The 16,362-nt window shown below is 44.4% G+C and overlaps 1 protein-coding gene across 1 annotated transcript; it reads right to left on the reverse strand.

The window, feature by feature from the left end:
• Positions 1-2,868: 2,868 nt before the first annotated feature.
• LOC139341181 (actin-related protein 2-B-like) lies at positions 2,869-16,110 on the reverse strand. Its single transcript, XM_070977558.1, has 9 exons — positions 15,927-16,110; positions 13,418-13,528; positions 11,410-11,625; positions 11,212-11,284; positions 10,410-10,546; positions 9,945-10,094; positions 8,003-8,148; positions 7,404-7,536; positions 2,869-4,528 (listed from the first exon to the last, which is right to left on the reverse strand). Exons 1-9 carry the CDS (start codon positions 15,972-15,974, stop codon positions 4,358-4,360), a joined length of 1,185 nt encoding a protein of 394 aa, XP_070833659.1. The 5' UTR covers positions 15,975-16,110; the 3' UTR covers positions 2,869-4,357.
• Positions 16,111-16,362: the final 252 nt, after the last annotated feature.

Raw genomic sequence — 16,362 nt, forward strand, 5'->3', positions numbered from 1 at the left:
GAGGACGTCGAGCTGTTTCACTCAGGATGTCTCTGGAAAAGCATGTGGGCGATAATGATGGAGCGCGAGAGAGGGGAGGAGGAGGAGGAGGGAGAAAAGAGAAGAAAAAGAAGGTCCCTGCGGGCTTCTGGGGGCCTGCTAAGCAGCTCAACGGCTGCATACAGCATCACAGTCCACATGTGCAAACATTTAAGATATCTGCTGGTGTAATGGGGTCAGCATGGCCCCTCTCTGGGTGCACAAAGCGCCGGCGTTCACTTCCCAGTGAAGTTTACAGGAATGGGTGGCTTGTCCCGCACCAGTGCTGTGGTCTCATGTCCAAACATAGGCAGAATTTTGATGTTTTCCTCCAGACGGCTGAGATTTTGTTCTCCGCTTGCACCCAGCGAGCGTTACTTTTGCAACACTCCAGCCTCTTGTGTTTCTTTGTCGGGTCTAAACGGCCTGATAAACCCACACTGAGCTGAGGGGCTGCAGAAGTAAAGATTACAAGGAGCCAGATAATTGTTTAAGCATTGCCTGACTGAGTCCAACCCTGCACCTGAGGTAAAGCGTGAGGAAAGCGAGGAAAACATCCCTCTACTCCCACCCTGTGGAAAATGTTTTAGCTGATAAGAGTTTGTGCAACTGGTGAACCAGCAGAGAAAAACAGTACAAATTAAGAGTCATTTTTGTCAGAGAAGTCCTCCAGAAAGTTCATGCAAGTAAATGTTTTAGCAGTGGAATTGACTCAAGCACCAAAAGTTAAAGTCCTGATAGTGAAGAATGGTTCCTGTGTGGCTCAGAGGGATGTAAAATTGAACAAAAATGAAAGAAATTGCAGTTTTTTGGGGGGTTTTTTAAATCCAAAACAAGACTTTCATTGAGCAAACACCACACCACAAGGTCCATTTAGCAGCCGTTCTGGAGCTCGTGGTCTTCTCACACAATCAGTCACAGAATCAAAGATGTTCAAATTGCCATTTTTGGCTGAAAAGCTGAGGTTCAAAGTGTGGTTGTGACTAATGCTCTGTCTAAAATCCACTGCGCAGATAATGCTTTCAGTGTAAGTTCATGAAAAGTTGCCATTTAGTTGAGACTGTTAGTGCAGTGGGGTGAAAAGCAGTTTGTCTTTCTTAGTGGGAGTAAAGTCCCTGCACACTGCACAGTATGTCAGCGTTCCCACCTCTGCTGGCCCCGGCGATGCTCCTGTTTGTGCTCCGATGAGGAGGAAACTTCAAACGGTGCTCCAGAGGTAACGGTTCAGGGTTAAGAGGGAAGTGGCAAGAGTCGAGGGATTAAAATGGAACAAGGCCGGAAGAGTCTGGGTGAGATCTTTATTTCAGGCACGGAAAGAGAGCCTCTTCCTCTGGTGGCGCCAGTCCTCTGCCACTGTTCCATTTCCTCTTCCTCCTCCTGGTCTGTGTGCAGCCACCTTCAGCCTCCATCCTCTCCTCGGGTATCATCTGTCAACCCGTCTCACCTCCCTACAGCCCTCTGCTAAAGACTAGCGCTGCAGCGGTTAGTCTAATAACTGATTAGTTCTCTCATTTTTCAAGCAAAAATGTCAAATATGTGATGCGTTCAGGTTCTAAAATGTGAGACTTTTCTGCTTTTCTTTGTCTTACCTTATGATAAACTAAATATATTTGGGTTTGGGGCTGCTGGTCGGAAAAAAAAGACATCTGATGACACCATGTTGAGCTCAAGGAAAACTTTTTTATTTTTCACCGCTTTCTGGTGTTTCATGGCCAAAATGATTGATGGAGAAAATAACTGTGAAATTAACAGAAAACAAGCAGACATAAACTCACAGTATTTTTATCGGCCAAATTCTCAAACCCTCTCTCGTTATTTTGTTCCAAACTGAAATAACAAGCCATGAATAAGCTAATTTTTATGTGAGGAAATAAAGCTGCTGCACACATTTTAGTATTAAACAGTAGACCAGTGTTGTGGTGCTGGTGAATAGATGACAGTCAACGCTAACACATGGTGTAACATTAGCACAGTTAGAGAACAAACATGAGGTCAGCAAGCTAGCTTAAGTTTGCTAATAGCTAGCATGAGTCACCTGCTGGTCATACAGACCAGGTGAGGCTGCAGCAGCAGCACCAGGGGAGCTCAGCAGATGTCTCAGTTGGGTTTGTTAAACTATCTTAACGGTCAAAAATGAACTGTTGATGCATGAGATGGTTGAGAAGTCTGAAAGGTGCCATAAATTAAAAAGTGCTGAGCAAAGAAGAGCACATGGTGCAGCTGAAAGCCGAGGAAAAAGCTTGTAAGTGGACCTGAAACTATTTTCAAGGTCAAGAATGAGGAACTTTCACACTTCATCGCTTCACGCTTCTTTCCATCCGGTGTCACATAATCAGACACTCGTGTGTGCAAACTGCATTAATGAGGATTTTTCTTTCAAGATTTACGTGAAAGAACTGAGTGAAGCGAAGCGATGCTGCATAATATTCAGTTTAATTGTTCAGCCCTTCAAAAACAATGTGAACCGTGAACGAGAGAAATGATTGATTGGACTAATTTTCATTAACGGTCGATAGTTTGAGACATTTTTTCATCATGAATGTTAAATTTTCACTGGTTCCTTTCTCAAATGTGAATATTTATTGCTGTTCTGTTTCGTATCTCAGTAAACTGACTGAGGATCTTTTATTGGAGAACGTCACTATGGCCTCTGAGGATTTTTTTTTTTTAACACTTCTTGGACTAAACAGTAAAGAAACGAATCAATCATGAAATAACTGTGCAGCTCTTCTGTGTGCAAGATGTTTATTAAATGATCTAATCAGAGTAAAACCAGACTTAATTACTCAGAGTGATTCACATAAATCTGTTAAACGGGTCGTTTGAAAACAAGACGCTGGCACACGAACATCCGTATAAATCACTTTTATTTAAATCAGCGTTAGGCAGTTATGCTATGAACAACACGGGAAAATAAAAACAAAAACCGTGACAAAAAGAAAGACATTAAAACATGAGAGATCCAGTTAACATTAACTGCACTTGGCACTGGATAGACGTTCATGGAAAGAGGAAAAAAAAAATATACACATTTATCACACTCAAAATAGAAGTGCCTCCAGTAATCAATAAGTCGACCGTCGGGAGTGAAAGACTGGAGAGCGTAAAGATGGTCTCAACAGCGTTTCATCCGCAAAATACCGTTTTATTTTCCCAGTTTTGAGTTGCTCTGCGCTCAGATTCGAATCGCCTCGTCAGCCTGCGAATGCCTCCGTCTGGTGGACCTGAAGGGAAACGACGGGCGAGGCGGCGCGGCGGCGTTCACACGACGCGCACAGCTGCGCACTCAGCTTGAGATTTACACCGAGGGAGGAGGCAAAGGCGAGGCTGATGAGGAACAAATAGCATCACCCCCCGCAAACACACACACACACACGCACACACACATCCCATCATCTCACCACCCACAAACCCCAAAGTACCGTCACACACCCGATGTCAAGCTCAAAGGCTGTCCTCTGCGTCTTTGTCCCTTTTATACATCAACCATCAATTCTTCATAAAAACATGGAGGAACTTCCGTCACCACATTACACTCCATTCACTGGTAGTAGTGCACAGCAACAAAAGCAAAAAAACAGAAATTAAAAAGATACAAATTGAACTCATACATCCCCAAAAAAAAAGGAAAAGCAAAAGAAAGAGCAATCCCTCTCCCACAAAAGAAAAGTCATGATATCGTTTATAAAAACCGACATAAAAATGTGATCAGTCCTCGCTCACCTGGAACAGATGCTGAACGCGGCCCGTGGCTGTTTGAGGTGGACCCTGATTGTGATATTACAGACGCTCACGAGCTGCTGGGAAACTCTGCATCGATTCATCCTCTCGGGAGGAAACTAAACCGTCTGAAACGCCCGCCGCAGGGCTCACCTGCCCAACTGAACTCAAAACAAACCTGTTCACAGGTAAACGTTCACCGCTCTGCTTTTAACCCTCTCCAGCACAACATCAGCCTCCAAAAGACACCAGCAAGGCAACATTAAGCCTTCGATCTAACGTTTGGGGAAAGGAGAGGTTTCAGTGTAAATCTGCAAAGGTGGAATCGGTTCAGGGGGCCTGCGAGGAAAAGTGTGAGCCAATCCCGAGCCAGGAGAGAAGAGAGGAGAGGAGGAGGAGGAGGAGACAGAGGAGGAGAGCGGGGAGGTGACGGCTCATTTTCCTCTGATGTTTGAGGAGTGTCAAGAACCCAAAGAGAGGAGGAGGAGGAGGAGGAGGAGGGATAAATAGATATATACTCTGCAATGTGGGCGAGGGGGAAATGTGTGTATGCCGTGTATGTGTGTGTGTGTGTGTTTGTGTGTGTGTGTGTGTGTGTGGGGTCTGTCCGTCCAGTGCTTTATCTGACGGTGACTCCGAGTTTTTCCAGCACGCGGACTCCTTTCTCCTGGTACTCCTCCCGGGTCAGCCAGAAGTTGTCCTTGTCCTTCATGATGTCAGCCAGCACGGCTCCGCCCAGGAACACCATGTGCTTTCGCCTGGGAGGGTCCTCGATCCGGATCTTAAATTTCTACAACACGGAGGGGGGGGACACAGAGACATGTAAGAGGGTCCCATGTACCAAAGACACGTCCTGTAGTCTTACTGTCCCACTGTTCAGTTTGTCCTCAGCTAGGTCTGATTAGGATCTTAATGGTTTTCTGATCAGTGTGTTTGATTTTGAACACTTTCAGTCTGGACTGCATCAGTGGAGCCAGAGGCCTGAACCTGGTCTGGGATCCTGCAGGGTTCATCAACTTAACTTTAAGACTGTTTAAAGAGCTTTTTAATACCACACACAATGAAATTTAACACCTGTTTTATGACCATAACGGCAAAATATGGACGTATGATGGAAACCCAGTCCAATGAACTGGCCTCAAATCATTTGTTGACATCAGTTTTTTTTTTTTTTCCAGTACTTCCCAGCAGGATAAAACAATAACTCCCAATGACAGAGCTGAATAAATACGACCTGGACGTGCATAAGAGGCGGAAAAGTTAAAGCAGTATAACGAGCTTCCAGGCTACAGCAGCTCCGTCACATCTGCTGCAGGTGTGATGGTGAAACAGCTCAGAAAGAAGGAGGAAAACAGCGTCCTGCAGAAACAATTCCACTTTTAATTTATGGCTGTAAAACGTCTCCCGACAAGCTGCAATCTGACTGGAGAACATTTAATAACTAACATGCCTTCAGCAAGCAGGAAAATAAATATCGAAGAGGTCTGAAAATGAAATCTAAGACTTTTTAATACCTTCTAGAAGCTTTTTTTTTTTTTTTTTTTTTTTTGATGAAACTGAATGAAACGCTTCTTGAGACGTTTCCAACACCAGCAGATGTCTCGCTGGTGTTTGTACATTCAAATCAAAATTTGGAACTGCTCCCAAAGCAAACGCAAGAACAACTGTCATTACTTGAGCGCCCAGGGCGGCTTGGCTCGACCGGCCTTAGCGACAACGTATAGCATTCAAATGAAGCAGCTGGAGGGCAACAGCCAAAAGTCCAAACTTCAAACATTGCATCATAACTGAAATGTGACATAACTATGTCTCTTTTTTTGTAATTTGCACATATATGATTTTAACCGTGTCACACTGATACTTGATGTGGAGACAAGACATTAATCGCTTCCGAAGCATTTTCACATTAAATATTAAAGACATGTGGCGTGAACATTGCTACCACCACACCAGCACAACGCTGATGTAATGTTTAACCATTCAGCAGATACAGAGTAATAATAGCAGTCATATTTTTTGGTCATGGAAGTCAAACATTCACTCTCTTTTAGCTCTGTTTTGGTCTCCACCAGCTCCTGAGGGAAGTATGTGAAGACAGCTACCTGCTGCATGTAGAATCAGCAATTAAAAGCAGCGAGTCAAACAAAACTGCATCATTTTGGATTGTAAAATCCCCAAAAATGAACTTTGTGATGCTAAAAGGCTGCGACAAGCTGAGAGAGGAGCAGAGTAAATTCCCTTAAAATTCACTACGAGTTACTACAAGTGACACGTGTCACATGACAGAGACATACCATCCTCAGTTAATCTAAAACTATCGATTAGCAGCTTTAAATTGACGGTGGCTTCAGCTCATGTCAGGCACAGCTTGCTTTGATAATGACGAGTTTTTAAGACTCAAGAAGCATCAAAACATGAATGCAAACCTCTTGAACCACTTCTCTGCTCTGTCCGTTGGCTCACTACCTTCCAAACACTCATATTTTCACCAAATAGGGCTGAAGACGCAGCTTCTGTTTGTTGCTCACGTGGCTAGCTGTCTAAACGTAGCATCATGCAACAAACAAACGGCTAAAGGTGCAAAGCTACTAATGGAGGTGATGTATTTAGCCATAGTTTCAGTGTAATAACCAACATGAATTCAAGCTGACAACCCCTCTATGAAAGAGTAAACAACGTTTTTAACAGTCATCGAGCCAATAAAGTATTGGCCTAAAAATATTTGCACATGTCTTAAAAAAGAGCTCCATCTTGTTACAGACTGCACACACTTGATTTACTTTTCATGGAAGATGTATGTGGAAAACATGGCGGCTGCACACAAAGATTTCCTTTCCAAAAAGAGACGATCAGTCTCAGAGTGGCTGCAGTTGAGGACAGAGAAGTAAAGCACATAATGACTTTAAACTCATGAGTCATCCGCAGACCTTTGTTTACAAAATACTTCTGTGTAAAATCATCCGTCTCTCTCAGATACTCACGTGGAAATGTAACGGAGTGATATTTTTCCAAAACAAATATTTATCACTGGGAAGTGAAGCTCACATTTGTTGTTATTAAAATGTTCTGTCTTAGTTAAATGAATGTCTGTGGGCCTCTGGCACCCCCTGGTGGTGGTCCGCAGGCACTGCACCATGCTCAGACGTTTAATGATCAACTCTGCTCTTAAACCTTGCAGATGTGCTTGAGACAGACACGGTTCAAGAAGTAGCCGCATAATTCAAGGCGTTTAGTTTGGGATTGAACGCCGTCAGGACAAAGGAGATACTGTCGAGCGTTGGTCACTGCTTACACACTAAACTGACTCAAATTCATTCCCTGTGGTTGCTGTACCTCTCTGGCGCTTTACTGCCCTCTCACATGTGGGAGACCCCACCCAGGCCAACTTAAACAAACCCAGAGAATCAGATGGAAACAGTAATTCACACCTCCTGAAAGGCCTGCTGCAACCGGCTCATCTGAACGTTCAGCGGACTGCCACGCTTCTTTTTAGACCACATCGATCAGAGTGCAACTGATTCTAATCAAGTGCTATTTGGAGCTAAAATGAATGTCATATGACCTGTGGCTTACAGTCATACTGTAGACCACATCCGAGCAGTTTTAGCTCAGAGGCCTCCTGAATGCTCTTCACATAAATGAAGCGTCAAGCGTTGGCATCTTACCGAAAGCTTGTCCACGTCTCCCTTGAGCACGCGCTCCAGGTACAGCTGCTTCAGTTCCCTCTCAAGGCGAGAAGGCAGGCCCGGGTACATGGTGGATCCTCCTGATAGCACGATGTGTTTGTAGAACTCAGGCCTGACGACGGGAAGACAGGAAGAAGGTTGAGAGCAAGGAAGGAAGGGAGCGAAGAAGAAGCATCTTAAATTCATACAGCTAATGTTTCTCGTTGCCTTCCCAACAGCCAAGTGTTACTGAGTTTGTACAGATCCCAGGTAGACTAGAGACTCCTTTGTGGAAGCCAATGGGGATCTGAGGCTACAAAAATTCTGCGAAATGGATAAAAATACTGGCATGTACTCTTTTACATCCCCGAATATCAATTTTCATACTTTCCATACAGAGTTCTGGTGTGTAAGAAATACTTAGTTTGATGTCCAAACCCTCTACTGCGTCAGTGGGAGCTCTGCTGGGTCGACGCCACCGTTGTGCATATCCCCGTCTGCGTGTGTGCTGTGACTCGTTAATGTGGTCTATCAGTGTGTGCAAGAGGGCTCTCGGTTAAGTACAAGCTGATGAAACTGTGCACTTTCCTCAGCCTCACCTGGTGTCTATATCGGCTGCCTGGATGGTGTTGAAGAGGAGCTCGGCCACTCCGACGCCCTCCACGTTGATGAGGTGGGGCTGGAACAGAGCCTCCGGGGCCTCAAAGCGCTCTCCTCCCACCTTGATCACACGACCATCTGGCAGCTGGAGACGTGTAGGAGGGATGAGATGAAACGAGAAGGAGAAAAGAAAATGTGACACCACTGAAGAGCTAAGATTTAACGTATGACTCAACAGAGAGTCATAAATCCTGACTGTAGGAATCGAGAACGATACCGTTCAATGGACGCTTGTGATGTATGAAAGGAAGTCATAACTTCTCAATGAGCCTTTTTAAACAAAGATTTATGTGTGTTTACTGCAGTTTGAAAATAAAGTCCTACAAGACTTTGATAGTACTGTACAGCATGTTACAGCACAAAGAGTGTAGGCTCCAAACTGAGTAGAGTCAATGTGTGTGTGACTATAAAAAGGCTTCATTCAGCCGAGGGCAGTGGGAGGAAGTGGAGCCCAGCCACCGCCGCAAAGTGGCTGCACAGGAAATGATGTAACACACAGTTCAGGCCCCTTCGGCCACAGTTACATTGCCCTCCTTGTTTCGGCACACTCGTGCACACAAAACGATACTCACACATACATGTTCACACACCTACACACACACACGCATGCACACGGTCGCCTACGCTAACCCAAACACTCATGGTCAGTGAGCTCAGAGACACAACATGCGCTCGGTAAGGCGTGCAGTAACACAGACTTCAGGACCTGCGTTTAGATTCTGTGGTTCCCGCTGCAGGGAAAAGGGCCTTGGAAAGAAAAGCAAGCCTGGTGGAGGAGCGCTGCACCCCCATATGTTTGAGTCCCAGAGAAAACAGTTAGTCAGCAGCGCTGCCCTGTCCTGCAGCAGCCAGCACAGCCAGCGGCGGGCATGTGGTCGTCTACTTAGCTCAGCGCAGGAACAGATTTAGTTACCCCATTAGTTTTGATTACTTCAAAATACTGCCACTTCTGAATAACGAATCCTTTGGGAGGGAATTCTTTCTACAACGCTATTTTTAGCAGAAGCTCGTGTGCATGCGGTGCGCAGAAAAATAGCTCAATTCACATTTAAAAAAAGTAAACAAAACAAAAACGAGAAACCCCTGAGGGCTGGAAATATGCTGCTATGTATTTTTAATGGCTAAGCTGAAAAAAACTGCTGCTTAACAAAATACAGGCGAGCAAATTGAATGTTTTTGAGCAGTTTTTACACATTTGTAATCCAATCATGAACACATGCTTTGTCCTCTTCGTCCTCATGTCCTTCGTCAGTGTCCTGACTGGTCTTCTTGAGCCGACATATCTGATTTAATAAGAGATGTTCTTTTTTTTTTATTGTGGTTCATGGGAAACATGGGAACAGTGAGTGGGATGACATGGCATGTGTCTGGGAATACTGGGCCACTGCAACTGTCATGGAGTTTAATAAAACTGCAGAAATGATCTATTAGTTCTTCTCTCTTTGCTCTTTATTTAAATGTTTGCTATCATTAAGGCAAGTCTCTTTTTTGTCCAGTTCATTTTTCCCTATTTGATGCAAACTGAGTGAATAATACACCAAACGTCCATGTGAGGGCAGCAGCCTGTTTTAAGGCCAGCTGCACTCTGGCTACTGTGTCTGCACACCTTATTAAAGAACAGCCACAAACACCAGGTTACACAGTGAGACCAGCGGCAGTTCAACAACTCAGTGAAACAACTCTCACAAACAAAGAGACCACATCCTAAACTTCCTCTTTAACGGTTAATCTACTGACTGTAGCAACGACCTGTGCACTGATGCTTTATGTGGTTCACTCAGTTTTATTTAAAATGCCCAATTAAATCCACTTTGATGCATAAAGTTAGGCAGGTTTATCAGTGTTTTATCATATTGAAAATATAAACATGTGAGTATCTACCGTGTATGACTCCACCAGCACGGTGGTCTCCAGCGCCAGCTTCTGCTCCTGCTCGATGTTGTAGCCCACGTAGCACAGCTTCTCCTTCATCATGCGCACCGTCTCAAAGTCTGCGGAGTGGTTGAAGGCGTAGCCCCTCAACAACAACAACTGCACCCAGAGAGGGAGAAAGAGGACAGTGGAAAGGTCAGAGAGCGTCATTCTCCAGAGTGACTGACGGCGGTCTCTCGATACGTTCATTTAAACAGGAGCTGGTGGAGCCAGGTCTTCTACAATTAAGACCCTGTTACTTCATTTTACAAGAAGATGATGCCCGTTTCCCCTTCCTAAAAAAGACTCACGAAACAATACCATGTACAGAGACTGAACTCCAACTATTTATTACACTTAACATTAAATGAAAATGTGAATTCGACACCCTGATTTGCAAGTGGAATGAAGGTGCTGCCACGTCTGACTGGATACCTTGATGAGGTAGCGGGTGATGTCCCTGCCTGCAATGTCCAGGCGTCTTGTCAGGTGGGGCAGGCTGAAGCCCTCATACACTGGGCAGATGTGTGTCACACCGTCACCAGAGTCCACCACCACACCGGTCAGAAGGCCTGAAACGCACACAAGCTACAGTTAATAATCTACAGTTCAATCAATAGAAGTGTGTTTGTTTCTGAGATTTATCCTGTGTGTGCTTTTGGGGCTACTGATTGTTAGCCCTGTTGCTTGGGTAAACACACAAAACCTGGAAAGATAAAACTCATAATTAACTGCTGATAATTGTTCACAAGTTGGTTACGGACTCGGACAAAATGGTGGAGCAGTAACAGACCTCGTGCAGGGCTGTGAGCAGAAACAGACTCCCTGCAGGTGCAAACAGCTTCAGAGTTCACCTGGTTCTGCTTGAAACCCCACACGAGAGGGCTTTAACAGACCAGACCACTGCAGATCATGTCACGGTATCGTGTCACAGCAGTGATGTTCATGTGACTGTCTAGACTCTCTGGCACTATGAATATCACATTCAACACCGCAGCAGTCTCAAAACAAATCTTTGCACAAACCGTTTGACAAAGGTGTGGCAGCTCAATTCAAATGAAAAGCTTTCTGTCTCCAGGCTCCGAGCAAACCTAACCTAACATAATCCTGGTGTCAGGGATAATCTAATTTGTAGGTAAGTGGTTTGGAAGAGGCTGGACATGGAAGCTGGGAGTCAATAGCAAAATGTTAATGCGTCTTTTGATTAAATTTGCAGTACAAACATGTGTCTTCTTACCTTGGGCGTACAGAGTCAGCACAGCCTGAATAGCGATGTAGACTCCTGCAAACTGGTAGTTCTCAAACATCACCTGCAGGACACGCCAGGAAACATCAGACAGTAAGCACAAACGGAATTACTAATAAAGTAGCTAATTGGCCCTTTTCCACAAAAATACCTGAAGCTGAACACACACAGAAATAAATGGAAACATGCCTCAATGATTTTCTCGCGGTTCTTGGTGGGGTTCATGGGCGGCTCGGTCAGCAGGATCTTGCAGTTACGGGAGTCGATGTTGAGCTTCTCTGGCCCGAAGGTGTAGTCCCACAGGTGCTTCATGTCGTCCCAGTTCCTGACGATGCCGTTCTCCATGGGGTAGTTGACCTCCAGCATGGAGCGCAGCTCACTGGCCTCGTCACCCACCATCAGGTCCTGTAAGGAGAGGTCAAAGGTCGACACAGATGAACATTTAGAAGATCCACAGTGTAACCCTCCACGTCTGAAGCCCAGTTTGGATCATTCAGAGTCACTGATAGTAGGGATGAGAGCTGAGTATTGGTTTAGGGCAATAAAATCAGCACTTTCGACTTGCCCTTTGGTCTGCTGGTCTCATAAAATCAGATTAACTGGATCATCAAGCTTTCACTCCTCCTGAGACGAGTCAGCTGTGAGGACAGATGCATTCATGGCTTCGCCCACAGTAGCATTTTGCTTTAAAACTCAGTTACCCAGCATGCACAACAAGCCATTATTTTCCATGCATCTACACCTGGAAACACTTGTGTTTCCCTCTAGCTACAGTAAACCGCTTGTTTTAGTACCATTCAACTAGCTGCATGCAAGGCAGCCTGGCAATGTAAACAACTGCCGGGTTAGAACTCAGTGTTAGCCGCAGTCAAGCATCTCACGTTCCATTTGGAGACATCAAAAGCCGACTGAAGGCAGCCATTTTATGGGTTCATCCTGTGTGCTTTGGCATTAACAAAGTACCAGTCCCAGGCATCGCCTCCATGTGGTCTCAATAAAAAAAGAAGTAAAAAGAAAAACAGATGTGCTTCCGTCTCCAACCTCCAGCTGTCTGCCATGCTTCTTTGAGTTTGGGCACTTCCTCTGCACTTGTGAAGGTGAAACGCTCGCAGATACTGAAGCAAACGCTCTGAACTGGACATTCCTTATATAAAATAGATTTGTGGCGTCATAACAGTAAGAAAAGATCTGTGATGCATACAGATACACAACATTTATCATTTGGCACCAAGCGTTCTACCTGCAGATGATGTTTTAAGCTCGTTTTAGCTGAAAACGGCTGTGATTATTACAGCCCTTATGTAGCGGCACGATTGAGGGGGGGTTGTGTAGCTGTCAGGATGCAGCAGCAGATCACAGACTCTGAAAATGGAATCGGTCCAAAATCTCTTTTAGCACGCCATCGATAACAGCTGGCCAGTGATTCATCACAGCCATTTCTGTAACACCATGAGCCCGGAGAGAGGAGTGCATTAACAAAAGGACTGAGCATCTATCTGCCTCTCTGTCACTCATCTGACCAACAACACCCAAAGTCAACGTCAAGAATCAGCAAACTAGTTGCGATGTTGAAAAAATGGAATCACTGTGTAAGTAAAAAAAAACACACGGGACAAAAAAACACAACTAAAACAAAGGAAGAGAGCGTAAACTTTCAGTTTAGATCAAAACATGACACAACTCTCCAGAGCAGGCAGGAACAGGAGGCACACACCAACCTGAACTTACCATCTTCTGGGCATTCTACTTCATCGTGGGGGAACAAAACATGGAGGAAGAGGAAGGTAGATATTAAAGAAAAAAAAAGATGAATAAACAAAAGTACTGGAAAGAACGGAGAAAGACAAAGAAAGGCTTCATGCTGAAACAATTCTTCGACCTCTGTTGGCTAACCCACTGATCTCTGCATCTATTCACAGATTTCATACAAGAACGGAGTCCAAATAAGTTGGGCTCTTAACTGCAGCTGACTACAAAATTACAACAGATCTTTATGGGTGAAATGAGACTGTGGCGTTGATGTTGTCTTCATATTAGAAATTGACCTTACTCTGTCATGAATGGTTTCATATCTTGCTTTTTCGCTCGTTTCCAGAGTAGATTTTTGTCTAATCACTCATTTCCTGACCATGTTTGCCCCTTGAAATCAGTCAGACAAAATAATCTTTCAAGGGACGTCGGGTGGACCAGTTCTCACCTTGATCTCGATGTTTCCGACTTTGGCTGTCGAGCGAATGATGGGCCTCCCAACAAGCGCAGGGAAGATGTGCTCTGGGAAGTTGGAGCCTGCATAGCCGCACTTGACAAACTAAAGGAGACAAGAAAACCAGAACAGAGGAAGTGATGAGGAAATACATTTAAGTACTGATGAGATAAACTGTGCAGCAAGACGACGTCACCGTCATCCTGCTGATAACAGACAACCTATTTAGCTTTAAGACCGAGATGCATGTACTGTATGTGTGTGTGTGAGTGAATGAATGAATATGATCATCTGTGGCCAGCACAAAGGTTTTAAGGTTAATCAGCAGCTTGTACCTATAAAATCAACATCTAACTTTGGCTCATTTCCTCTTATTACAGTCATTAAGCATATTTTTGGTGAATTCATCAATTCCTCAAATCTCAAAAATATTTTAAATGTTCAAAATCTCTGATAAGATGTTAATACGACAGGGCTGACACTGACAAAAATCATGATAATGTTCCTACTAGCTGTGTACCATGATATCTATACAAATTAATAATCTGAGAGCATTTTACAGAAAACATTTCACCACAGAGACAATCATTAGTACAGAGGACACAGAGACCAAGAAGGTGGAGCTATTTACTGTTCACTGCGCTCAGCTACAACAGTTACATGAGCTGAGAGAAGCAGTGAAGTGTAAGAGCAGGATGAGATCGCAGATCTAAGCTGTATCATGCTGCTATGATAAAGAAAAAACCTACAAAACCCTCAAATCTGAATACTGACTTTGTGTCAACATTTTAGACATTTTCTCTTGCATGCTGCAACCCACAATTTCCTCTGCAGTGCTTAAATTAGTTTTCACATTGCTGTTAAGTGTACGCCTGCAATCACATTATATATAGCACACACACACATTTTTGTATTATTTGTGTAACAACCTGAAATAAAGTAAAAATGAAAGAACGTGACTAAACACTTTCTTCCAATGTGCCAGCGTCATTGGCTGACTTCAATGACCCACTTCGCAAATGTTTAATTAATTAAACTTTTAGAATGAGTACACAAAACCTACTTCTCCTCCGTCCCCGCAAAGAAATTTGGCTAAAGATGAGAACAGGTGGAGCAAACCCATTCGGTCTGTAGAAATGTAATTCAAATCAGCCACTGCTCGATTAACCATCTCACAGAGAGCCGGGTCGCCTTCCACAATGACTTTCAATGACAGATTGTGATTTATAAGAGTTTAACCAAACAGTTTCTTCTTGTTTTGCAGCTGCATGTGCTTGGGGATGCACAAAGGTTCAGCTATGAGACTTAAAAAAAAAACAAAAAAACCTGCATGTATGAGGGCTCTGAAAATAAACTGGTGACGTATGAAACTGCGGTTCAGACTCTTCTCACTTCCTCTTGACTTCTCAGTTCAACCCTGACGTCTCTGGCTTTGCACAGAAAGTCGCAGCTCAAAAAAAGCCTCATTAGTCAGTGACACGCTGAGGCAGCATCCTCTCTGACCGCTGATGGTGTTTAGAGAGGAAGGTCCTGCCATCTAAAAGTGGCAGTGTGAGAAATGACTAACTCCTAAACATAAACAGACATCAGTAAAATATATGTAATCTGCTGAAGGAGGCAGAAACTGCTCGTTGTGTCTACACGCCACCCAAATTCAGCCTAATGGACCACTGAACCTCCCAGCTGGGCTGTGACCGGTCATCATTTCCACCTTTATTTAGGACTCTTTTTTAAATACCTCTTATTCCGCACTCACAACTTTCTGAGGTTTTAGTCAACACATAAAAACCCCAATCTATCCAGATGTGCAAAAAACAAAGCTGAGTAAGGACGAATGCAGGTATGTGTGGTATTTTCAAGGCCCAAAGACCTTACTGAACGCAAGTTATGTGCCATTTATTTCCGGGAAGTTGATGCTAGCTGCTGCACAGGAAAACATAAAGGTGGTTCCAAATTAACCTGACACGGCCTAGCTAACACTTAGCCGTCGTCGGGTACGAGTACAAAAATATATCTAATATAATTAATTAATATGTACCACGTTAATGGCTCTACAAAGTCCGCACTATTTGCAAAACACATCGCTGAAATGACGGTCGCAGCTGCCGGACTGGAGCGTATAAAGCAGACAGCCAGCTGTTAATGCTAGCAGGAAATTAGCAGGTTAGCTAGCTGCTTTAGCTTACTAACCGTTGGTAGCAAATGAACAGTTACTCGTCTGACTAAATTTGGGGGCTCGTGTGGACGTGAGAGCTGTTGTCAGAGCGGTCTGCTCAGCTTTTATCCTGACATTTTCACCCACCCTGTGAGCTATTTCCGTGTCTGGTCTGGATGAATGAAAATTCGCTGGCTAGCAGGTTAGCTAGCTACCCACCCAGTTTAACGCTAGCTAGCTTGGACGCTGACAGCCCCACTTCCTGTTTCAGCAAATCGTTCGACATAATGGCGCCGTTTCAAGCAAGCCACGAACCGATAGCGTGCCAAACCAAAACGGCGAACTTACCCCGGTCCCATTGTCACAGACCACCACTTTCCTTCCCTGGCTGTCCATTGTGTAAAAGCCCAGTTGCCGCTGAACCTCCCTCAACTTTCTTCGGCAAGCCGGAAGGAAGACACACCAACCCGGCCGAGAGGAGGAAGGGAAGGGTGCTCATCCGGTTTGAGACGGAGCCGTTCAAATGTCAGTCACTCCCTCCGAGACACAAGCTCAGCTTCGACTCCTGGCCTCAAATGTTAAATGTTAAAATCACGACAAACGCATTGACCTTTGTTAATACTTACCTAAAATCCTGGTCTGTGCACGTTTACAATATGGTCTAATTCAATTTCATGCAGCATTAAAAACAAGAGCAGCGCTTGGTTGTGTTGAGTCAAGCTGCTCATCCGGATGAACATCTTCATTCTCACACACTGCAGGTGAAGCGTGTTGTTGGAGGAAT

This window comes from Chaetodon trifascialis, chromosome 13, assembly GCF_039877785.1.
Source record: "Chaetodon trifascialis isolate fChaTrf1 chromosome 13, fChaTrf1.hap1, whole genome shotgun sequence".
NCBI classification, from domain to species: domain Eukaryota; kingdom Metazoa; phylum Chordata; class Actinopteri; order Chaetodontiformes; family Chaetodontidae; genus Chaetodon; species Chaetodon trifascialis.

What these genes read in the sequence shown, in the direction of transcription:
- LOC139341181 (XM_070977558.1), bottom strand. Translation starts at nt 15,974, where the DNA reads ATGGACAGCCAGGGAAGGAAAGTGGTGGTCTGTGACAATGGGACCGGG. An exon ending in TCGGAAACATCGAGATCAAG is followed by an intron (nt 11,626 to 13,417) that starts GTGAGAACTGGT and finishes CTCTCCTTACAG; the next exon opens with GACCTGATGGTGGGTGACGA. An exon ending in TCACCCGCTACCTCATCAAG is followed by an intron (nt 10,095 to 10,409) that starts GTATCCAGTCAG and finishes CTCTGGGTGCAG; the next exon opens with TTGTTGTTGTTGAGGGGCTA.